The 24,537-nt window shown below is 42.3% G+C and overlaps 2 protein-coding genes across 6 annotated transcripts; one reads left to right on the top strand and one right to left on the bottom strand.

Annotated features, from left to right (window-relative positions):
* The first annotated feature begins 76 nt into the window (after window positions 1-76).
* Window positions 77-13,328, top strand: PLAT (plasminogen activator, tissue type). 4 transcript variants are annotated; one of them, XM_058820117.1, is made up of 14 exons: window positions 77-273; window positions 4,560-4,661; window positions 5,036-5,075; window positions 5,513-5,644; window positions 5,955-6,068; window positions 6,431-6,605; window positions 7,120-7,211; window positions 7,467-7,641; window positions 7,930-8,015; window positions 8,477-8,672; window positions 9,144-9,280; window positions 9,369-9,509; window positions 10,951-11,099; window positions 12,289-13,328. In XM_058820117.1, the coding sequence occupies exons 2-14, from the start codon at window positions 4,581-4,583 to the stop codon at window positions 12,445-12,447; spliced, it is 1,677 nt and encodes a 558-aa protein (XP_058676100.1). In that variant the 5' UTR covers window positions 77-273; window positions 4,560-4,580; the 3' UTR covers window positions 12,448-13,328. The 4 variants fall into 4 exon arrangements, with proteins under 4 accessions (XP_058676100.1, XP_058676103.1, XP_058676101.1 ...); XM_058820118.1 differs by lacking the exon at window positions 77-273 and adding an exon at window positions 2,251-2,375 and having other exon boundaries at window positions 4,558-4,661; XM_058820120.1 differs by lacking the exon at window positions 5,513-5,644.
* A 1,281-nt stretch (window positions 13,329-14,609) lies between these two features.
* Window positions 14,610-24,330, bottom strand: AP3M2 (adaptor related protein complex 3 subunit mu 2). 2 transcript variants are annotated; one of them, XM_058820121.1, is made up of 8 exons: window positions 22,578-24,330; window positions 21,159-21,330; window positions 20,501-20,638; window positions 19,924-20,009; window positions 18,645-18,778; window positions 17,649-17,856; window positions 16,830-16,974; window positions 14,610-16,414 (listed from the first exon to the last, which is right to left on the bottom strand). In XM_058820121.1, the coding sequence occupies exons 1-8, from the start codon at window positions 22,848-22,850 to the stop codon at window positions 16,314-16,316; spliced, it is 1,257 nt and encodes a 418-aa protein (XP_058676104.1). In that variant the 5' UTR covers window positions 22,851-24,330; the 3' UTR covers window positions 14,610-16,313. The 2 variants fall into 2 exon arrangements, with proteins under 2 accessions (XP_058676104.1, XP_058676105.1); XM_058820122.1 differs by lacking the exon at window positions 14,610-16,414 and having other exon boundaries at window positions 16,838-17,018.
* Window positions 24,331-24,537: the final 207 nt, after the last annotated feature.

The following is a 24,537-nucleotide window of genomic DNA, read 5'->3' as shown; positions in this document are numbered from 1 at the left end:
CTCGGCTCGCTGGGAGCCGCCCCGGGGAATCACGATCGCCGCCCTCAAAGGGGACGAGCGGGTCCGGCGTTCGGCCCGCTCGGGGCCGGCCCGGGGGAATCGCGACCGCCGCCCTCAAAGGGGACGCCCCGGGCCGCCCTGGGGGAGTCGCGATCGCCGCCCTCAGAGGGGACGAGCGGGGCCGGCGCTTGATCCGCTCGGAGCCGCGCCGATCACCGCGGCACCGCCTGGACCAGTCGGGGGCTCGGGATGAGAGGACAGCTCGTGGGCTGTGTAAGTAAAATTGCAGAGTTGGCAGTTTTCTTCCCGCAGCATCTCTAAAGTTTGTCAATCCGGAACGCAGCGTTTGGTTTCCCAGCCCGAGGAAAAGCGCTGTTCTGGGCATTTCATCGGTTTGGATGCTTCTTCCTCCTGGGCTGGCTGGCGTGAGGAGCTTTAATCCCGCCGCAAAGAATACAAGAATACGGGGGTGGAAAGTGCGCTCCGAGATCTGCCACAACTCCGATCGCCTGCGCTGCCCCTGCCAAAGCCACCGAGCACAGAGGGTGACTGACCTGCTGTGGATGTCACGATGTCACACTTCATCACTGCCATTGAACAGTCCGGCTGAATTTATCCCGAGGATCAATTTAGAGAAAAGCCAGTAGATGGTGCTTGAGAGAGCAGGCGCTTTCCTAAAATATGTTAAGCCCTACACATGGCATCACACTCTGTAGACAATTATAGTGGTCCTTAAGCTATGAGAAGCCAGGAAATAAATTCTGCAAGCTTCCCCCATGGCCGTCAGTTTGTTAGCATCTTTAATCTAGAAGTCAAATGTCTGTTATTTTTAAAAATAAAATAAATTAGCCCCTGCTCGCTCAGCGGTGTTCAATCTCAACAACTGGAAGTCCAGAAACAGTTAAATGCAGCTACACTTAAATCAGATTTATGGCAGTAATGTTATCACCAGCACTGTGACTCTTGGAGAAATAAATTTTATAATTCTGACATAGATCTCCATGCATAGAAGGGTTAAACACACAGAGTACCCTGTATTTCATCTTTACCATTATAAAAATAACCAGTGCTGCGCTTTCCAAATGAGGACTCCACGCAGCTGCTTCTGAAAATGGAAGTTCCTCACACTGAATTCTGTCAGGAGCTTGATTGCTGCTGTGTCACATCCTCAGTTCCAAGCAGGTAGGATTCATTCACCACTGTAACAATTGCAGCACTGGCTGCTTTCATAACAGTGCCCTAAGATCAGCTCTAAAACTGATCATCACATTTCCCTATCAGCCACACTCTGATAGCTGAATTCCTCATGACCACATTCCCATGAATAAATCTTCATTTTCTATGATGAGTAATATCAATGAACATTTAACTCTGGCCCTGAACATGCTGTTCCTTATTTCTAAGAAGTTTTGCTCATTTAACTTGAAAGCTCCTGTGATTGTTTCTTCTCCCATGGCTGTTCAGGGCATGCTTTGCTCCTCAAGCAGGTCAGGGCCTCTCTGCCAAATATCTTAATTAGGATTAAGTCTATATACTGCAGCCTTCTAATTATATTGAAATATATATTTATATATATATTATATTTATATATAATATAAATTATAATTATAATATATATTAGATATAATAATTATAATGTTTATATTATATATAATTTATATAATAATATTATACATAATACAAATATATATTTATATTTATATTATTTAGTATTATATATAATATTACATATAATATAAATATAAACTTTATATTATATATAATTTATATAAATTATATATATGAAATATAAATTATATATATTATATATAATTTATATAAATTATATATAATATATAATATATAAATTATATATAATATATATATAATTATAATATATAATTTATATAATATAAATTCTAATATTTTAAAGATATATATTATTATATAAATAATTATATAGAAATAATCCAGCTGTGCTTTCACTCACACTCCTAGAAGCATCATGGCACAGGACAGTTCATCCTAGGGGATACGTACATTGAACAACAAGCTGTTTCAATAGGGGAAAAAAATTGTTTTGAAACCTGAATCTGCTTTCTGACTGGAAAAGAGAAAGAATAAAACAAGCAAAATGTAAAATGCAGCAGCAAGGCAGCGAGCAGCTTTCCAGGCTCCCTCCTCGATGATCCATCCCCTGCCTGGACCATCCCCTGGATGCTCGGGAAGGGGTGGGATGCATTCAGCACGCTCCACCCCTTCCAGCGGAGCTGCGAGAGAAATCAGAGCAGAGACACGCAGGAAACACAAAGCCAGGCTGGAAAGAAAATCTGGAAAATTTCTGGAAAGAAAATCAAGAGAATACAGAAGAGAAAAAGCAAAAATAAAAAAAAAAAGGTAGGCACTACTCTGCACCTGTTTCAAAGAGGGCATTTCCTGTTTTCCACATCAATTAAATACTATTAATATTTAATAAATCCCAATTTAATAAGTGAAGCACCGCGATATTTAACTAATTGAGCTGTTGCCTTCCTGCTTTTGAAGAGATTCATAGTGCAGATAAAGCTGCTAACTTTCAGTTGTGTCAAGACAGCTGCAGCTCCAGGCAAAGGGCTGACAGCCTCAGGCTCTGAGCAGTTCAGCAAGGAGGAGTTTTTGCACAAAGGACATTGGCAGAAGAACTTAGGAGTTATGGACAATTTAATAACTTGATGATAAGGGAAGGAGACACAGTGAACTAGCTGCAAAAGGAGAATTTATCTAATATTTATCTCATTTCCCAGGAGGAGATGAGACTGTGCCTTTCAAAGCATGATAGTGGAGGGACACAGAGGAGGAGGAGGAGGAGGAGGGGGGGAGTCATCTTTGATTCTTCTTAAATGTGGCCAAAACCCACAGGAAATACTGGGAATGATTCCAGAAACAAAGACTTTAAAATATTCATTTCCTCCAATGCCTTCAAAGACTACAGCATCTTACTTTTGTTTTCTTTTGGATTTTTAGCTCTTTTCCCCAAAAACAAAGTCTGTTCTAGAGACTACAGCATTTTGCAGTATAAACACTTGCTGTGTACAGCTAGAACTTGCCTGTGCAGATGAATATATGAGATAGACTTGATTAATCCATGCAGGTGCTTTTTAAACAGAGACTCCTCATGTCAGTCTTTCAGGCAAAGAAAATATAAAAAGGACATTTTTAAGTTTAAAAAATGTTTCTTGCTACCCCCTGAAAATGATCTGCAGTTTCCTGCTGGTTTCAGGTAGCTGGGACTTCTTCCAAGATATCAGTTAGGCTGGCTGTCCTCCCACCAAAAAAAAAAAAACAAAAAAACGCCCCCCAAAAAAATAAAAATAAAAAAAAAACCAAGGTGTTGCCTTGTTTTTGGGGCATTTTAGCAGGCAGCTCAGAAATAAGTTCTTAACAGGCAGGAATTCTAACAATGCAGCTCAACTGTGATCTAAGTGTTTTCACTGAACAAATCTTTCCTTGAAAGCTTCTTAGCTACCAGAATCGTGCTTCTTACAGTTGTAAGAACTTCAAGCCTTCTCCACAGGTACAAACAAAGATCACCAGTGATACCAACAAACATTGGCACTGTGGGATGCAGAACACGAGCCTGGGAGCTGTACAAATGAGCCACAGCTGCAGGAGTAAGGACAATGCAGGGTTAGGGCAGAAACCAAGGGATTGGAGCAGTTCAGATCATTCACTTCGGCTTTGGGAATGCTGCTGATTTAGCTCAGAATCAATTGAAATTATTTTTGAAAATCAATTAATTGAAAATCGTTTGTACCACTTTTAAAAAGGTTTGCTGTACAATGCAAAATGTTTCCTAATAGCTTGAAAGTATATAAAAAGTGTAATGTGAAATCTATGGACCAACACAAATCGCTGACAGATGCTCCAAATTATAAGGATTTTATCATCAAGATGTGACCCAAAGATAAAGTATGGAGTAATAGGGTTCTCAGAAGATGTTCTTGGGAATCTTTTCAGTCTGACTTGCAACTTAAATCCCCTCTTTTTGCAGCCTGATGATGAGAAATCACATCCTGTTGTACTCCTGGTTCTGCTTCAGAAACTGGACTGTTTGTGCCTTTTGCTTTGAGCAGATTTTAAAACAGACAAACAACAAAAAGAAATAAACAACAAAGCTACTAAAAAACCACAGAGTCTTTCTCCATATTAGCCTTGAATCCCAATTTATGACTCATCTATCATACTTCAGTTTCACCAGCTGTTATCCAGCTGCCTTCTCTGGCTTTGTATAAACAGAGTCTGATCTCATGATTCTGGAAGTAGTAATTTTCTCAAATAATTGGGTCAGCTTTCTGCATATAATATAGATGATAAAGAGGTGATATTGTGGGCAACAATGCTGGAATTTTATTTCAAATATTTGGAACTAGGGCAATCCTGGACACTGGAAATTAAATTGTAGCTTCTTGCCTGTATCTTGTGCCTGCTGCTCTGTCACACTCCCAGCTCTTGGTTTGTAGAGGTATTATATTTTAAAAGGAAGAGAGAAAACACACACTGTAAAACTCCTTTGTTCAACATCTTATTTTTTGTCTCTACAGATAATTTGAGATTTGGAGCTGATGTGGAAAACACTCAGAATGGAAGGGAAACTCCCATGTCTCCTTCTGCTGGTGGGAGCAATCATGACTGCCCAGTGCCAGGTAAGAAGCATCAAATCATTCTCTTGCCATCTTCCTGTATTTTAGCAGGAAAATAAAATACATTCCTTACCATTGACTCCAGCTGTCTACATCAGGCAGGAGAATCTGCTTAGCTCACTAGAAATCAGAGGAATAAATGTTACATCTGAGTGACAATCAATCACTTGGTAATTCATGGCAAATAAATGATTTACAATTCTTAGGAACCCATCCTGAGGTACTAGAGGCACTTTTTGCTGGATTTCTGACAAGAGGGCAGACAGTCCCTCAGAGTTTACATGCCCTCAAGAAAAGGACTGGCTTTTTGGAGGTACTTGTTCTCTCATATTTTTAAGAGAGCAGTTACTCACAGAATTCACCTTCTCTGCTTGCAGGGCTTACGCACGCGTTTCAAACGAGGAGCCAGATCCAGAGGTAAGCCAGGCTAACTAAAAAGGAGCCAGACCTAGAGGTAAGCCAGGCTAACTAAAACCATGCTAGCTGGAGCACTATGAATGTGGGAGGGGAAAGCAAAGGATGCTGAAGGAACAGAGCCTGAAAGCTTTTTGTCATGGTTATGCGGATGAGAGATTCAAAAAGCAAAACGCCAGATCATTAATGTCATCCACAACAAAGTTTTCCCTTCCTTCTGCTCTTCCTGAAACAAAAAGAGGCCAGCCAAGAGTGGAATAGCACATCTGGCACACATCAGAGAGAGAGATAGGACAGCTGTGGTGTGAGAAGGAAAAAGGGCAACCCACTAGACAGATGCATCACAGATCCTTTCCCCCTGGAAACAGAAGGGAATCCTTTTGCTCAGCCAGGTCTTTTCCCTGTATCTCTAAAAGAGGATCTCCTTTCTCTGATTACAGCCATTTGCACAGATAATTCATCTGCAGAAATTTACCAACACGGGGGGATCTGGCTGAGGCTTTCAGGGAGCAGAATAGAATACTGTAGGTGCGACAGTGGTCGGAGTTGGTGCCACACTGTGCCTGCCACAGGTATGTATGACAAAGGAAAAGGAAATGGTGAGAGGTTGTCCATCCAATCATCCTAAAAATGAACAGTCAGGGCCACAGTTACTGCACAGAAAATTTGTCTGGGTATAGAAGAGGCTAGAAATGAAAACAAAAACAAAGAAAGGCTGTAAGAACATAAACAAAAATATTAAAACACGGCAATAACAGGTGGGTAGGGAAAAACAGAACAGGCTAAAGGAGACTGATAGGAAATTGAAAGGTGTGTACACATTGTCAGCTTCTTGCTTCTGTGAAATCTAACAGTATTTCCTGGTTTTTGCTTATTCCACAGTCTGCACTAGAAATAAATGCTACAATGGGGGCCAGTGTTCACAGGCATATTATTCCCCACAGCTCTTCATCTGCCAGTGCCACCCAGGTTTCTCAGGGAAGCAGTGTGAAATAGGTGAGTGTACCACATCAGCTGCTGGAAGCAATGCTGGTGATGTTAGCTGTGCAGTGCACAAGGATGAGGTACCCAGAAGCTCCTGCTGTAGGCTAACTCTAATGAGTTGTATTTTTTTATTCTAAAGCTAATACTACAAAGAACTTTTAAGGAAACTTGGGTTGTTTTAGGTATCTCTTAATAAAACTGTGAATTTTGCAACTGAAGACCTTCATGTCCACTCACAGTCTGCCTGACAGAGAATTTTCACTGACTTACTAGACAAGATGTTTGAGAGCCAAGTTTAAACAGAACAGAGACTAGAGAAGCTGTCTGGGAAAGAATTTAGATTCTATCCTTACATTTTGCTCCCTTTTGTTCAGATACTGAAGTTAAATGCTACAAAGACACTGGAGTAACATACAGGGGTACCTGGAGCACGACAGAGAGTGGAGCTGAATGTTTAAATTGGAATAGCGATGGCCTGGTGAACAGGAGGTACAGTGGCCACAGAGAGGATGCTGCTGAGCTGGGACTGGGCAATCACAACTATTGCAGGTGAGAGGCTGATGGAAGCTCAGAGCCACAGGAATCAGCCTTCAAAGATTGAGGGAGCTAAAGAATGGCTGATTGCTGCACTCAGATTCCAAGCAGGGAACACTCTGCGCAGGTACAAACACTGTGCAGCCCCTGAGCAGTAATTGCAACATCTGCAGACATATCTGAACTTCAGATCTTCCTAGACTGGATGTTTATGGCATCTCTCAGCCCACAGTCTTTCTTTTGCCTCTTCCCAGCCCTCCCTAAACTCCATTTGTAATTCAGCTTCCTACTGCTTCAAATCTGCAAAAACAGTGTTTCCTGTACATGACCTAAACTGCACAAACATGCTGTCCGCTCCTGCTACTTGCCATCTCATCTTCACCTCATCTCCACAGTTTTATAATTAAAACTTCTGATGGTTCAGTCCACATCTTCACTGCAGAGCAGGGCTAAGTTAGCAAAGTAGATGGACTGCATGACACTATTGGCAATAGCTTTATAATGATGCATAATATTGGGACTCTTTCAGAAACCCAGATGAGGATTCCAGACCTTGGTGCTACATCTACAAAGGGGGAAGGTACACCTGGGAACACTGCAGTGTGCCCTCCTGTTCAAAAGGTACATGGACAGGGAATGGGCATTGGAATTTCCATTATTCACTGCATATTTAAAGGGTTCTCTGTGAACTTGGGCAATTTCTGTAGCCTAAAAAGTTGAGATTCTCATGTTATATCATATTTAGGCTTTTAGTATTTACGACACTGAGAGGGTGAGATATATAGAGGTAATATATAAATACTTGGATAGAAATCACACCTAGGAACAACTGACAGGTTCACATCAATCTGGTAATGTGCAGTTATTTTATTGAAGTTAGGAACACCAACTGCAGCTCTGGAAGAGGCACAGATTACCGTGGCAGCCACAGTGTCACCAGCTCTGGAGCCACCTGCTTGAAGTGGAATTCTCTAATCCTCATCAACAAGGTGTACACTGCTTGGAGAAGAGATGCTTACCAGCTGGGCCTTGGTAGTCACAATTTCTGCAGGTATGTATTATTATAGAATAAAAAAAAACCCCACCAAACTGCCTTGCAGTAAAGCACACAAAATACAATACTGGTGACAATGAAACTCACTCCCAATTGTAATTTTATTCCACCTGACCTATTTATGCTTCTCTAAGGTCAGACTCTGCAAGTGTAAATTTAATGTGTCCTTAGGACCCTGTGTATCTCTAAAAAGAATAAACTTGGGTCACAGTCTGACACCTTTAGGTCTCTGCAAACTCTCTGCAGATCTGATAATAAAAATAGTTCTTCTCTCTTATGCTGCAGGAATCCTGATAATGACAGCAAGCCCTGGTGCCATGTCCTGAAAGGGAATCAGCTCACCTGGGAGTACTGCAATGTGCCTAACTGCTGTAAGGATACCAGCACTCCTCATTCTTCTCTTTCTTTGAAGCTTTACTGTCCTGCATGTCATCTGTATTTAAATAAGATCTGGAGAAAAAAAAAAAAAAAAAAAAAGCTGTATTACAGTCCAGCATCTTCCAGTGAACAAAGAGCTGGAGTTAAACAAACAAACAAACAAGAAAAGCTTTTTGGAGCAGAAAGAGATTCTGTGGCTCCACTCTCACAGAAATGCCTTTTGGCCTGCCAGAAGGGAAGATTGCAGAAATGGAGAACAGGAAAGGCAGGGTTTCCTTACTGATTTTTCAAATCAGAATACAAGTTTCCTAGGAAACAGGGATGACTCAAATACTAAATAGCTCATGGCAGGCTGCCTCGGCATGGACTAGGAGGCTCTTAACCCCAACTCAAAGCAAGAGTGCCTGAACAAAAATTGGTGTAATTTTGGATATTTGGGGCTTGTCTTCCACAGCCGCCTGTGGCTTGCGGCAGCGCGGAGCGCGGCAGTTCAGGATCAAAGGAGGTTCCAGCACTGACATCGCAGCTCACCCATGGCAAGCTGCCATCTTTGTCAAGTACCACCGGGTGGCTGGAGAGCACTTCCTCTGTGGGGGAATCCTGATCAGCTCCTGCTGGGTTTTGTCAGCTGCTCACTGTTTTGAGGAAGGGTAAGCTGAGGATTCAATATTATCTTTGCGGGGAAAAAGTCTGGGAAATAGAAGCATCCAGAAGGGTACAAGACGTGGAGAAAAACCCTCTACATCCCATTAAGTCTGCTCTAAAGATTATAGTTAATTCTAGGGAGACATTTAATTGGGCAAACTAGCAGGATGGCATCAAGGTACCACAGGAGAGTATCAGATACCTTAAGAACAAAGTTGTCAATGCGCAATGCAGAATCATCTGAAACTTGAGAACAGCAAGAGGCTGGCAGAGAAGCTTTGGCCTGATGGCTGTAAGCACACAGAACAAAAATAAAGGTAAATAGGTCACTTGGAAGTCAAACTGCATGGGTAACAAAGTAGTAATAGAGCTAAAATAAAAATAAATGTTAAAAAATTAAAAGGAAAAAAAGCAGACTTTTCAACAGGGAAGGGTCCACTGTAGTAAACAGAGGATACAGACTCTCTTTGCTTCAGTTTTAGAACAAATCAGCTGAAGATTGTGCTGGGCAGGACTTCTCGAGCAACTCCTGAGGAAAGTGAACAGAAATTTCAAGTGAAGAAATACATTGTGCATCAGAGATTTGACCCAGAAACTTTCAACAATGACATTGGTAAGAACTTCTCTGACTTTGGGACTGGAAGGTCGTGGTTGGCTCAGGTTTGTGATTAATGAAATGGGGATGTTTTTTCCTTGTTCAGCTCTGTTGCAGTTGAGCTCAGATGCAGAAGAGTGTGCTGTGGGAACAGGCACTGTGGGCACAGCCTGCCTGCCCACCCCAGAGCTGCAGCTGCCTGACTGGACTGAGTGTGAGATCTCTGGTTATGGCAAAAGTGAAGAATGTGAGTAGAACATACATGTGTGCATGGCCAGAGCTTCAGTCCTGTGCCCTCAGAGAATTCAAGCCTTTAGCACCACTGAATGTGTTATGTAACATATTGGCTTATATGAGCACTACAAAATGTGCAATGTAATATATTGGCTTATATGAGCACTACAAAATGTGCAATGTAATATATTGGCTTATATGAGCACTACAAAATGTATGCAGGAGTTACTCAAAATCAAGTTTTGCTGTAAGTTATTCATCTCAGTTCTGTCAGTTGTAGTGTCTTCCTTGATACTCTCTGGAGTACAAAACTAAAAAAAAATATGGCACAATGAAAAATGTAGGAGAGACATAAGATTGGCCATCAGGACCACCACATCTGCTGTACTCAGTGCATTTAGATACTGTAATTTAGACAAAAATCCATTTCAGTTCAAGCCTTGACATAGTTGCAGATTGATGCCTTATTCTAAGAGAGGTTGGCTATGCAGAGATTAGCAAAAAAAAAAATAACAATCCCAGCTATACATTAAAAGGCTGGTTAAATTGTTTTGAAAGTGAGCTATAACAAAGAGAAATAAAAGCTGTCTGAAAGTATACACAGGCAGACCTGTGTTTAAAACAAACAAAAAAAAAAACCCATCCCTTATTTTACTTTCTTCCTTTTCCATCTTTAAGTTCTCTAACTTGTAAACTTAGACAAAAACTGTGAAGCATTTATCATACAAAACCTAATCACAGTTTGGATCCAAAGGGGTTTTGGAACAGACCTAAAAACATAGCATTTAAGAGGGGCATAAAGTATTTTTAAATGCTTTTAAAGCTTGTCCTCAGCATTTTTTACAGGGAGCACAGAAAAAACTCTGGGAGGGAAAAGATGCTGCAACTGTAATTCAAAACTTGACTGAATAACAACAATCCTGCCAACTTTCTGTTTTGTGCAATTGTAGCTCTACAGGAGAATAAAACCAATATCCAAAACTGACCACCCAAATCTCTTCCATTCCAACAGGAGTGTACCAATTACTCAATATTGTGTTTGACAAAGCATTTCACTTTTTTTAGTGCAAGTTTAATGTTAAAAAGTTAGGATCCTATTTCATACAGTTATTTTCATAGATATTTCCCATGACTTCACTCTGATTGATGTAACCATGAAAAGATGATTTATCCACCCAAGAAACCCAGCAGTCTTTTAATTTGGAGCCTGCAGAAACCTCTCCAGCTTGCTGAAGAAACAGTATTGTTTCTCAGCTAGGTTTAAGCTGTTCTGATTTTCAAAGTGGAACACCTAAGATATAAAAAGACCCTTTGGAAGGAAATTTTAGTTTAGCCACAGAGCTACTTCTGTTCACTCTGCCCTAAACTATGAAATGGAATGGCAACTTTTAAAAAACATATTTATGCACATACACAGATATAGATACATATTTATATTGTCGTTTTTCTTGCAGTTTCTCCATTCTACTCAGAGCACCTGAAGGAAGGCCATGTCAGGTTGTTCCCAGCCAGTCGCTGCACAGCACAGCACCTGGACAACAGGACAGTGACAGAAAACATGATATGTGCAGGAGACACCAGGAACCTTGATGATGCCTGCAAGGTAAACCCAATTCTGTTCTTCTTTTCTTTTCTTTTCTCTGTTCTTTGAGCTAACCAAACAAAAAGCTTCAGAAAACAGTTTAAAGAAGTTGTGCATTGCCTACATGGCAGTTCTAGTAGATTTTTGATGAACAGAACTGCTGGGTTCTCTTTCATTTCTCTTCCTCTCATGGAGGAGAAGGCAGGGAACACTTAAGCAATCAAACCAGAGCAACACACACTGAAAATCCCAAATACAGGAAATACCACAAAACTGAACAGGAAAACCTAGCCCAGCATTTCCTACTATTTTCTGTTGTGTGAACATGCAAAACACTCAGCAGGAGGTTCTGTACAAGGAAGGGGGTGCCCCTCTACTGAAAAGTAGAGAAAATAAAGGCTGGAAGATGCTAAAAAGCAATGACATGGTGAAAAAGGAAGGTGTGCATTCAATCCACATCCTTTCTGTTTAAACAGCTATTTAATAATTTTGCTTTACTGGTACACATAGCAGTATAAAACCCCTTTGATCTTTATAGCTTGAATAACAGCCTTCCTCTCTTTTTTCTTTTCAACATTTTATCTACATTTCATAAATGAGCTCCATACAAAGTTAAGACACTTCAGTGTTACATTTTTCTGTGTCTCTCCCCATAAGAGGAGCACTGAGGGACTCTGGAACACAGAAGTGACTTAGGTAAAAGTACTGGTACTAAGTGTGGTGGTCTTTGAGGGGGTCCCAGGATGAGGGAAGAGATGAGAATCTTGACTCCATGTTTCAGAAGGCTGATTTATTATTTTATTATATATATTATATTAAAAGAAAATTGTATACTGAAATTATACTAAAAGAATAGAAGATTTCATCAGAAGGCTTGAAAGGAATAGAATGATAATAAAATCTTGTGACCAGAGAGTCTGAGCCAGCTGACTATGATTGGCCATTAATTAGAAACAACCACATGAGACCAATCACAGATGCACCTGTTGCATTCCACAGCAGCAGATAACCATTGTTTACATTTTGTTTCTGAGGAGAAAAGATCCCAGCAAAAGGATTTTTCATAAAATTTGTCCGTGACAACGAAGAGCTCTTGATTTGTGAGCGCACTACATAGGGTGTTTCTGTAAACACCCCTAAAGCCCGTGAGGGTGGGAAAAGCAATGCAAAAATAAACAAAGATTGTTACTGACCTGCTGCTTCTCTGCAGGGCGACTCGGGAGGGCCCCTGGTGTGTCTGAAGGATGGGCGGATGTACCTGATTGGAATCATCAGCTGGGGAATCGGCTGTGGCCGCAAAGACATTCCTGGTGTTTACACTAAAGTGATTCGTTATCTTGGCTGGATTCAGGACACCATGAAACTCTGAGAAAGGAAAATGAACCCTTTCCAATCCTGTGACCATGCCCTCAAAACTTCCTACTTTAAGTGTGTCGACAGGGCTTCCTGTCTGTCCAATACTTACAACTCCTAGTACAACAGGAAGACAAACTGCAGTGTGTAGGAAGGGCATGTTCTCATAATAATCTCCCTATTACAGGTTATTAGAAGCTAATCATCCTTTTCCCCAACATCACCAAACCTTCACCTTGCACCAAATCAAAGAAGTACAATAAAAAATTAATTCTGGCCCATGCCCTCAAAACTTCCTTCTGGGTGCTTTAAGTGTGCTGACAGGGCTTCCTGTTTGTCCAGGTATTTACAACTCCTAGTACAATAGGAAGACAAACTGCAGGGTGTAATACTCTCCCCATTACAGGTTATTAGAAGCTAATCATCCTTTTCCCCAACATCACCAAACTTTCACCTTGCACCAAATCACAGAAGTACAATAAAAAATTAATTGTGGCCCTGAGTGAATAAACCAAGAGAGATCATGCATCTCTTTAGCAACTATATTGTTGTAGGAATGGGTGTGAACTGAAGGGGACATTTAATTTCCTGAAAAACTTCATCTCTCTCCTTACTTGGCTGTACAATTGGAAGCCATTGAGCTCTGTCCTTACAGCATTTGACTTTGCCAATTTAAGCTGGTTTCAATAGAAGCTGGTTCCCAATATAAAGAACAAAAAGCTGTAGGCATGGGCTGCTTATTTCCAGATTAATATACTACTTACTTCTTCAGTTTGGAACCAATTAATTGAGTTTGAGCTTAAACTCTCTGAGCAAATTCAGGTTGGCTTAATTATTAGGACATTTTATTCTTTCACTTGGTTTTGTTCCTGGTAACGGAATAGGTAACAATTTTAATACAGGCTTGATCTGCCACAGAATCAATGCATATTTTTTGACTATTAAATTTCTATGCATTATCATGTGATATGAAGCAAAAGCTCTCCCTTCTGTGCAGCAGGTCAAAACAAAGGACAAGTGTATTGGAAGCTGTTTTAAGTGCCTGCCAGATTTACATGCACAAGGCCAAATCAGATACCACAAGGCTGCCTTTGTCCTTTAACAGAAAACAGCACAGGTACTACCAAGTCACCCTGAACCAGAATCAGTAATCAGCATTATTTCTTTGTAATAATGCAAGGAAATAATGCTGATTACTGCAGCTGCCACATGATGCTGAGTGCCATCTATGCACATCTAAGAGTGAAGCCTCTCTGAGAGCTTTTGTCTCGTTGTTTTGTAAGGAAAAAAAGGTGTATCTACCATCTTACAAAAGGAAAACATTGTATTGAGGGTACAAAATGAATTTAGTTTTATCATCAATCAGTAGCTCATAAATCCCTGAGATGATTTCCATCTTTACATCAGCTTTCCCACTTCTTACAGAGTTTTTCTCCCTGCTTGTCCTCTTCCAGCACACAGCAGCACCATCTTGAGACAGGATCTAAGAATAACTATTGCCATGTGCCTGCTGCTTCCATCTGACTGTGCAGCTGACATTGTCATACCCAAGTTGTTTCAGAACCTTAGTTGGTATCAGCATCTTTTGTAAATGAGCTGCACCTCATGCTTCCCCCCCAGAACTCCTTCATATGTCCAATTTATGTCACAATTTCTCCATTTCCCCTTCCTGCCCTGCTTCATCTCCCACAGGAACTTGCAGCCATCTCAGGCTGGTGTGTCGTAAGAACCTAATGCCCTAATGTATATAAAAACCTTTCAATATCTTGAGTAACATGAATCACTTCAGCAGTAAATAAGTGATCCTTTAAAAATCAAAGCTACAAAGCCAAAGGACAATATCAATACTTTAGGAGCACGAAAGTGATGAGGTATTTAATTGTCTTCATAATCAAAGCATTGCCCTTAGCATGCTACCCAACACAGTAAACAGAAATGGTTCAGCTGCATTCCTAAAGACATTTTCACTTGAGGTTCTAGGAAATGCTCAGCACTCCTTTTGGGAAACACAAAAATTACCAAGAAAGCAATTAGTTTCAATTTTTCAGACAGCAACTTAGTGTCAGGTTTACAATGCCAACTGCACAAAGACATTTATCTTCCTAAGGCACCCACTTCACACAATCAAATTAGCATAATTTACATTCCTCCTCAAATACCAACTCTATTTCTTATAAAGCCTGCACAAACCACTCTGAAATGACACAGATGACATGTAAAAATTCATTTTATTGGTGTCATTGTTGAAGGTTTTGCTTGCACTGAACATGCTCAGCAGTAACACCACCTCAGCAGAATGCACCTGCTATGGGATCCTGCAGCAGGAACCAGCAATCCCACAAGCAAGACAACACTCATGAGGTGTCACCACATGCAAGGTGGAATGAATGCTCTCCCTCATTCAGGGTCACCCTGTTCTGTTCACAAACATGAACTGGACTCCACAGCCACATGTGTGCAGCAGCTTAGTGCAAGTTCTGCTACCAAGAGAAAAGAGATTGGCATGTAGTGGCCACAGGGCTGTTACAGACAATAAAACAGTGCAGGTGCCTCTCATTTCCCATTTCTGAGTACAAAGGGATGGACCACAGGCTGGGATGGGCAGAGACAGCAACAGCTCCTGAGGAAGAGATGATCCCAGTGAGAAATCTGGCATAGGTTGGAATCCATCTGCACAGCACCTGACTGGTACAGAAAGTGAAATGAGGTAGGACAGGAGGAACACTACAAAGGTACCAAAGGAAGACTCAGTGAGCAGGAAAACAGCACTATCACCATCATCTGCAATAGGAAAGGAGAGGCAAAAAGAGCTTCCAACAAGTTACTGGGACAGGGGTTATCTTCATGTAGCTACAGCTTCAAATTCCATCAGTGCTGTCTCCACAGAAGTTGCCCTGTCTGTCTCTTCTGATTCCCCAAATGAGCTAGGAGAATTCCCACCTTCAAACACTGGTGCAATAACAGGAAAAGCAGAATTCCATGGAGATACCACTGCCCATCAGTTACAATATTTCAAGTCTGTATTCAGAGACTCAAGATCCTTGACCAGGATGCCATATGAAATACCTAGAGAAAGAATGCCATTCTTCCTTTCTTCTCTTTGTGGCACCATTCCCAATCTCAGGCTTCTCAACTTCCCATCCTGGGCAGAACAATCTTCCAGTTTCTTCCAGTGCTTTTGAGGCAGAACAGCTAAATGTTCTCCCTGCTGGCAAGAGCTACACAGCTCTACCCCTAACCCAGTGATACAGGAATGCAGATGCTGGATCATCACATTGAAGCTTGTGGAAATTCAACTTTGTAGCATGTACAACAGGATAAAAGCCAAACAAAATACAAGGAAGAGGAGCTACAAAAGGCCATAAATCCCTAGAATTTCCTCTAAGACAGCAAAATGAAGGTAATACAAGCTTACAGAGCTGACTTGCTAATCCTAAGGGACCTGAGCAACTCTCCCATCTACTATTGTTCCAAAAAACTTCAGACTCAGGTAGGGATTAGGTGGTTTCAGGTCAACCTTACTTCTCCCTGCTTTCCAGCACTCTGAGCACTTTCCTGCTTATGCTGCTACAGACAAGGGAGCAACCCTAAAGAGATGGGTGGGATAAGGGGCTGCATCCAACAGCCAGGGACAGGGGGAGTAGGAAAAGTGATCTTCCTTGCTCTCAGGAGGACAGGGGGAGTAGGAAAAGTGCTCTTCCTTGCTATCAGGAGGAGAAGGGAAGTAGGAAAAGTGCTCTTCCTTGCTATCAGGAGGAGAAGGGAAGTAGGAAAAGTGCTCTTCCTTGCTATCAGGAGGAGAAGGGAAGTAGGAAAAGTGCTCTTCCTTGCTATCAGGAGAAGGGAAGTAGGAAAAGTGCTCTTCCTTGCTCTCAGGAGCCTCTAGGTTCGGACTTGGAACTTGCCAGCCTTGGTCATGTATTTTATCCCCTTGAAGGGCTTGTACTTCTCCCCATACATATCCAGGCGATTCACCTTCAGTCCTAGAGGCAAACAAACACAGCATCAGACAGACTGACAGCCACAAACAAAGCTGACAGGCCTTGGAGATAAGAGACAGAAGATCATACTGGTGGTGCAGAAAGCACAGGGAAAGTTTTAGCAAGCTGTGACAGAATGGAGAAAAACTGACAACTGCTAATTGTTAGAATAATTCTTCACAAACACACCCATACCCTTAATATTTTTAGAGGTCTGTAAGCACAAAATGCAAGGAAGTTGTTTCACAGACCACTACAAAGAACAAATCCATACATCTGTAGTCAAAGCAGACAACTTTTTTCCTTGAAGAATATGTTTCAGGTAAAATGTACTTCAGAAAAGTTTGAAAAGTTACTTCAGCTACATGCAGAATGAGCAGAGCAGAGAACATTGCACTTCTTTACCTCAGTCACTTACCAGATATAGCCAGCTGCTGAATTTTAAACTGCAGGTTAATGGTGGGGTTTTCATCTGGTTTTGATGTCCCAGCTTGCAGGCTCACACTCCCCTTCAGACTTGGCAGCTTCTGGGGGTTGATTTTTCCAACATCCCATGACAGTAACTTTAAGGAGCAGAAAATGCAGCAGTGAAACTCAAATGCTGCACCTTGTAAAGAAGAATCCCCTTTAAATAACAGCTTTTAATGTTTCTCTATGAAAAATGTCTTTTTCTTAGCATCTTGCCTTTCATATTGGCCAGACACAGGATTAAGGAGGGGATACCTCACTCCAAACTTTTTTTCTCCTTCTCTTTCCATGAGGCTCCCCAAAAGTCTACTATAAATGCTATTACAACTAATTGTAGAGGGTAAGCCCATCAGATTAATGTTTGCAAGAAGAAAAAAAAAAGTTCAAAGAACAAAACCAGAACACCCCAAACCAAACCCAAACCATCAACCAACCCTCAGTGTTTGCAAAAGACCAACATGCAGCACTGGGCATGACAAGATAAGTTTGTAAGGCATCCAGCAGATTGATGTCCCATTATACAAGACCAGGGCTTGGATTTTCTACACACACCAAGTGGCCAGAACTAAAATCCACTCAGACACCAAGGTATTTATTCTGGGGATTAAGAAAACCCAGAACAGGAAAAGTTCTCACCCCAACATACTGCCTCCAGCAAAGCAGTGTTTGTGGAAGTGTTCATGTAAGCATCAACAGGTTGACTGCATTTTCTGATAGATAAGAAGGAATTTTTTAAAAATTAATATTTAATTTCTCTCTTTCCTCTTACCTTTGTAACTGGATCAAAGGCATGTGTTCCCTGGGAGGGTGTGAGGGTCATATTTAAGACACTTTTTGGCATCTGGCTGGTGACCATCACCCCCTCTACAGTCTTGCCCATGGTCTGCTTTGGCCCCACTGTGATCTCAAAGCGTCCCAGGGAGCTGCTGTCACGAAAACTGATGTTGTGCTTGACATAGACAGGAATTGCCACAAGGCTAAAATAAACACAAACAGAAAGTCCTTGTCAATCTCTTGTCTTCAGATTTGCTTAAAAGAGAAGGAAATCCTGCACTTGTTTGTTTGAGCTAGGAGCAAAGTCAGGATTCCATTCTCATGTCTTAATTGCACTTTTTGTAATCAAGCTTGCTGTGTCCTATTTTATCAGAAAAGGGAACTACAGCCAATAAAACAGGAAGCTTGATCAAAAAAAATGGTTTTGCATGTCACAGCCAGGTTGACAAGCAGTTCCTGGCAGTGCAACACCGCTTGAATGTCATGTTTGTGCTTCTGGTTGCATTTGCCACTCCTTTTCACCTACTAGATATAAATCTGACAAAAGTTTAGCAAAATTCTTTAGCAACTGTAACTCCAAATAGTACTTGGCAAGCTGCTTCTAGAAAAGAGTGTAAACCTGGACAAAAACTTGTGGTTCCATTAGGAGAGATGTCACAAACCTAACAGGAGCACCAAACTATCTTGTTTTATTCTAAAAAGTTCTTTTAAACATATGAAATCAACAGCTTGATTACACTGTCTAATTATTTTACTTTCTAGTTCGTTTATCTGCTAGCAGTCTTTGAAAAATGCTGGCTGGCCAGAAAGAAATTACAGAATCACAAGGATAAAAGTGTAATTTTAGAAAAATAAAAATGCAAGTCATCATGCACCTCTACTTCCCTTGGCTCAATATGCCACCTCATCTTTAAAAGTTCCTTTTTTTTATCCTTCTCCTAGGCAGAAGGATCCAAATTTCCTAACTCACAGCACCAGACTCATCACCTACTTCTGAGCACTGACATGGTAGGAGAGCAGGCGGAAATTGCCGTCAGGGGGAATGAAGGAGAGGATCCTCTCTGACTCCCAGCGCTTGAAACGCACACAGGGGTGAAAGCTGACGTCATCCAACAGCCGAGGGTTCTGCAACAGAAATCACAAACTTTGTGAGGGCAGCACAGCTTAAAATGACCTTAAAATGACTTAAAATGACCTCCCATCCTTAGCAATCTTCTGTCCATGAAGGGCCTAGCATTTGACACACTCTTGACCACTTGAAGTTGTCTGATGCTGTTATATCCATGCGAAGGCAGCACTCAATAACCTCTATCCTTTTCTGTGGGATCTCAGCACCTCAGGATGGAGGTGCAGAGTGGCTGAGACCACCCCTGGGGGGCTCGGGAGTCCTGGAATGCTGCCAGAAGTGTCTGGTGGCTGGACTTTGATCCTACACAGGAGACGACACCTGTATGAGGATGGGAGGATTTCACTGGGTGAATGGTGAAGGGATAAGTTAATTAGAGTGTAAAACACAGAGTTTAAGATTTCTGTACAGGGGGGTCTAAAGAAGTAAGATGGAAGAATTGGGGCGTGTCCTGTTCTTCTTCTTCTTCTTCTTGGCCTCCATGTTCTGTGGTGATGGTGGCACTTTGGGATTGGTTATTACTAGAAGTGCACCGGTTAATAAGGGTAGAAGGTATTGGAGAAAAATTATAAATATTGTGTACGTAACTTCGAGTATAAAGATAGGTGACCGCCCCGGGGCTCTCAGTGTGCTCATGGCTGGCTTGCTGTGCAAACCTCTGTTAAGCTGAAAGAAAATCTTTTAGATAAACAATAAATAAACACCGAGACTGAGAAAAGATCTAAAGTTTCTCCTCGTCCTTTGAAGCGCCAGACTGTCCAAGGCCACCCTGGGCCTTTCCAGACCACCTAAACAGCCAAGAAACCGACACTTTTCTAGGATATTTTTAATCCTATTTTAGAAAACTTAGTCATGTCACATAATTACATTGGTGTGTACTCATTGTTGTGGCCCTTCAGGATATTAAAGCACCACTGTATCTCAAAAACTTCCTCACAGCACCCATCACAAACAAATCATCTGAAAAAGCCTTTTTGGGCTCCAAGTTGCTGAAGTTCCTGATGATTTCCCATTGTCATTTCTTTCTCTTTTCATCCAGCATGCCCATGTTCTGATGTACATCATCACAAGATCTCAATCTCAGCAGCAGGGCTGGGAAATCCCTCTCAAAACTCTTAAGTGAAGACACATCCTTGAGCTTTACCATAAAGGAGAGGGTAAGGTCTGGCATCCCAGTCAGCTTGACACAAGCATCAATCACTCCTTGGATTTCAGCAGTAATAGTGGAACCTGGAACAATAAGGAAAACACAGGTGGGTTTGTGAACCTGATCAAAAAAATCTCAAAGTGGAAAAACTATGAGTGAAAAGGAAGGAAATCTATTTTCTTAATGAAACCTGCTCAACATTTGTACCATTCCCAATGACTCCTCTAGAAGATTCACTCAGTAAGAACCATGGACCCCAACAATGTCCATTTTAATGGCCAATGACAACAGCTCCCAGTTCTAACAAGACTAAGAAGCACAAACACTAAAGTGCTACACACAATTTTTACTCATCTTCTATTTTCCCAATACAGAATTGCTTATGAGACCTCAAGAATGAAAACCCTGGTGCCTCTGTCAGATTTTTGACTGAATATCACACACAATTTAGCATCACTGCAGAGCAAAAATAGGAACAGAGTTTCCCACAGTTGGATGAAGGTGCACCTATTTCAAAACCTAACTGTCTGTTCAGCCACTATCAGGAATTCTTAACCAGGAGCAGGTTCCATACCTGATTTGTCAATGATTGCATCTATCTCCTCAACCACATCAAAATAGGCCTCATTGTTGGTGTATTTGACACCAGTACGTCTCCAGGGCACCACTGAGAGCTGTCCAGTGGGAAGCTGGTCACCCACATTTGTGCTTCCTGGAAAAAGAAAGGGAATCAACAACCACAGAATTAGGCAATGCTGCAGAGCAAGTCCCTGGCTTTATTGAGCTTAATTGTAATTAATCCCTGAGAACCTCTGTTTCTGTGTAGGAAATTACTCTTCCATTTACTCTTCAGACTCCCAGTACTCCAAAAATTTACATCTCTCTTACACCCAGCTCTAAAATATATCACAGTAATGCATGGGAAAGTGTCTACATGTAGGGATGGGTAAACTCACATGAAACTAACTCATCCTGGAAGTCATGTCAGGTCTGTAACTGAAAATGTAATCTGACTTTTTTAGGTTAAAATACCCCAAATCAGACCAAAACCAAAGTGCAGCTGGTGCTGAAATTGGAAGGAACCTCAAAGCAAAGCATTAACACATGACTCCCTAAACACACCTGTGCTGCATGAATGACTTGGGACAACACAAATTTTCTTCTCCCATGTCCTAATTATACAGGAATATTTCCACCTGGAGCTCCCAGTTTCACTTCTTGTTTCCCTGTACCTGTGATGGTGTTGACAACTGTTCTCAGAATAGTAGGAGGTTTTATCAGTTCCTTCAGAATATTGGACTCTGTTGCCAATGGGAAGCCATTGTCCAGCATCTCCTCCAGCACCTCATAAACCACCACAACATTGTCCTTGATTATCACCTCTGAACAGACACCAAAATAATCCTGTGCAAAAGAAAGGATTACTCAGTGATGTCTGAAAGAGAATCTTAGTGAACATTTGTGAACACAGGAATAAATCAAGTCTCTTCTTTCAAAAAACCACTGAAACTCCCTGTATTACTACAAGCACAGCAGACACACACAACTTGAGCACACCTTGGCCACTGCTCCAGTGAGGTGGCAAATTCCCCCATCAGCTGTCCCAACTGATTCAGCAATTTTTAAAACTGAACATGTAATTTACTTACTGTCTAATTCTATGTGAATTTCAAGCATCTTACAGGAGAGAGCAAGTGCACAAACACAAACCTGAGCTTCTAGTTACTTACAGCAATTAAATGAGATTTTGCATAAAGAATGAGTATATGTACGATGTGACAGTAGAGAAATCCTAGTTCTGCATTACAAACACTCGTTTTCAGACATACCAGATTTTAATAGACATCTAAGCCAGTGACAACACACTCATACCCTCATAAAAAAAAAAGACCAAAGGGTCTGACACCATCCACTGCTGGCTTAAATGGCCAATCCACTTCTGAGAGTCAGAGAAACATAACTCAGAACACAGTCTGAGCTACAGGTTCTGACTGACATCTTGGAAGCAGAAGCTCCCATGACACTCGTTTGGCCAAGCACACACATTTCCTGTATGCTGGCAACATGCTGGTCACAAGACGTGTCAAAGCCAGGCAACACAGCCCTGTTGTTGGCAGCAGGAAGAACAGACAGACATCTTTGCTGTTTTCCTAAACTGATCAGAAGATGTGTCAACCACGGCACAGAGGGAATGCAGCTCCTCTGGGGCAACTCCTGCAATTCACTGCTTTAGGAAGCTATTAAGAAGCATTGCTAGATGTAAACGCACGGGTAGGTTGTCGCTAATTGATTAAAAGGCAAAAGCTCCTTATGAGAACAAGGCCAGCTTGGTATTAGTTCACAGTTCCCAGAGCACATAAGGCTGCAAAACAGAAATACTGATTTATGACTTATGGGCACAGGTAGATCCCGAATCCATCCCAGGCAGTAAATTCCCAACTACTCCCCAGTAATTCCTAGGCATTAAATTCCCAACTACTCCCTAGTAATTCCTAGGCAGGAAATTCACAACTACAGCAAGCCTGTCTACATCCTCACAAACGCAGAATGAAAATAACATGATAAGAAACAAACAAAAAAACCCCTAAAAGGTGCAAACCAGAGGGGTTCTTTGCCGAGGCTCCCGAGGGTCCCACAGCTCTCGGCCATACCTGGAAGGTGTCCACGACTCGGTGCAGGAATTCGATGACGAAGAGCGGCGGCACCTCGCTCTGGATGACGGCCACGAAGAAGATCTTGTGCCGGTAGACGCTGAGGAGGTAATGGTGAGGCGTGGGGATCACCGGCGGCACGTTCTCCGCCTCCGAGGCCCGCTCCTGCGCCTCAAAGAAATAATCACAGACGGAGCGGCTAACCACGCTCTTCCAGTGCTTCTCCAGGAAGATGTCCCCCGAGGCGTTGATGAGGAACAGGCTGTGGATCATGGCTGCGGCGGGGCCGTGCCGGGCCGGGCCGGGCCGGAGCGAAACCCCTCAGAGCGCTCCTCACACAGGCCCCGCCCCCGGCAGCCGCCCCACCCACTCGGGGGCGGGGTCTCCGCAGCGAGCGCTGCTATTGGACGCCATAGGCCGGTGAGGCGCACGGCTCGTGACGGGGCGCAGCTCCCGCTCCGTGACAATCCCGGGGACGTCGGCGGGTACGGATCGCGCCCGGCGGAGCCCCGCGCGTCTCTGCGTCCCATGTCTCTGTCCGGTCACCGATTCCGTGTCCCGTCCCGTTACGCATCTGACAAGGCAAGGAGCATCGCGGGGCTCTCAGGCCCGGAGCTACGCAGGGCGCCCCCGCTAGGCGGCGCCTTCGCAACCCGAGGATTCCCCTCACGGAGGGCGCTGCGCGCTTCCCCCGGTTCGGCCGGGTGTTCACCTGCCCCTCATGTTCCTCATTCGGTCTCTTTACTAGAGGGGAACTGGACTGTTGTCTATGAAATGAGGAATTAACCCGGCTTTTGCAGGGAGGGACAGCTAGGGAAACGTTTCTCACTCCATTATTCTGCTGGTTCGTTCATGGAGTAACAGCCCAGAAAACATCCAGCTGGCGTGAAAGCAATTGTCATGCCAAATTTACCGAAATTCTCTAGCAAATTATTCCTTTGCATAACTAGAACTAGTGTTTCATGTTCATATAGCAGATCCCTGGACTTCTGAGTAAAATATGCCATGACAACTTTCCTACTACACTGCTGGGAATATACAAAATAGTGGAAAAGTAGTCCTTTGTATCCTATTAAATAAATTATCTGAGCACACAGCCTTTCTTATATGGGAGCCTTTTTTATATGGGAGGAATGTCGGACTGTTGCCCCAGCATGAAGAGGCTGAAATCTGAGATTTCAGACCCAACTGTGATTCAGGATTGTGGGTGTGAAAAACGCCAATCACTTGTTTCTAAAACTGTAAAAGTTTAAGAGTAATAAAATGGTTATAAAAATAGTAATAGAGTAATAATAATTTGGACAATTTGAATTAGGACAATATGAGACAATAGCAACAAAGAGTTATGGATGTCCGGGTACCTTTTTCTGGGCAGCATAAGCCTGAAAAAGGACCCACGCTAACAGAGGATTAACCCTTAAAAACAATAACCTGTTGCATATTCATACATCTCATACATGATGCATAAATTCCATTCAAACACAGGATTCTGTCTGGTCGATGTCAACTTCTTCCTCTGAATCCTGACAGCGTCTTCGTGGCTGAGCGAGGTGGGAAGTTCATTTCTCCTGGTAATGGAGCAATAAATTCTCTGAATGAGTTAGGTGTCCTGTGACTGCTATCTCAGTGCGAATCCTTTCTTTAGGAAAAAAAAAAGCATCCTACAAAAAAGCACAGCTTCTATTTTAACATTTTGTTACAACCTAAAACTATATTTACCACACTACTTAAGAGAATTAACACAGCATTACTGTCTAACACAACACACGTAATATTAATATTAATTTTAACATTTGCTAAAAGGCAATCATAAAATACGCATTTTTCACAGCGGGCAAATCTTTTAAGCGGCGCGATCCGCCTCGCCTCACGTCACCTCACGGCCGGGCCGCTCCCCTCACGGCCCGCCCCGCCCCGCCCCGCGCGCTCCCGGCCTGGCCCCGCCTCCCCCGCCCTGGGC

Source organism: Ammospiza caudacuta, chromosome 26 (genome assembly GCF_027887145.1).
Source record: "Ammospiza caudacuta isolate bAmmCau1 chromosome 26, bAmmCau1.pri, whole genome shotgun sequence".
Taxonomy (NCBI): Eukaryota; Metazoa; Chordata; class Aves; order Passeriformes; family Passerellidae; genus Ammospiza; species Ammospiza caudacuta.
Note: the sequence above shows the minus strand (reverse complement) of the source record. Positions and strands in the feature narration are given on the sequence as shown.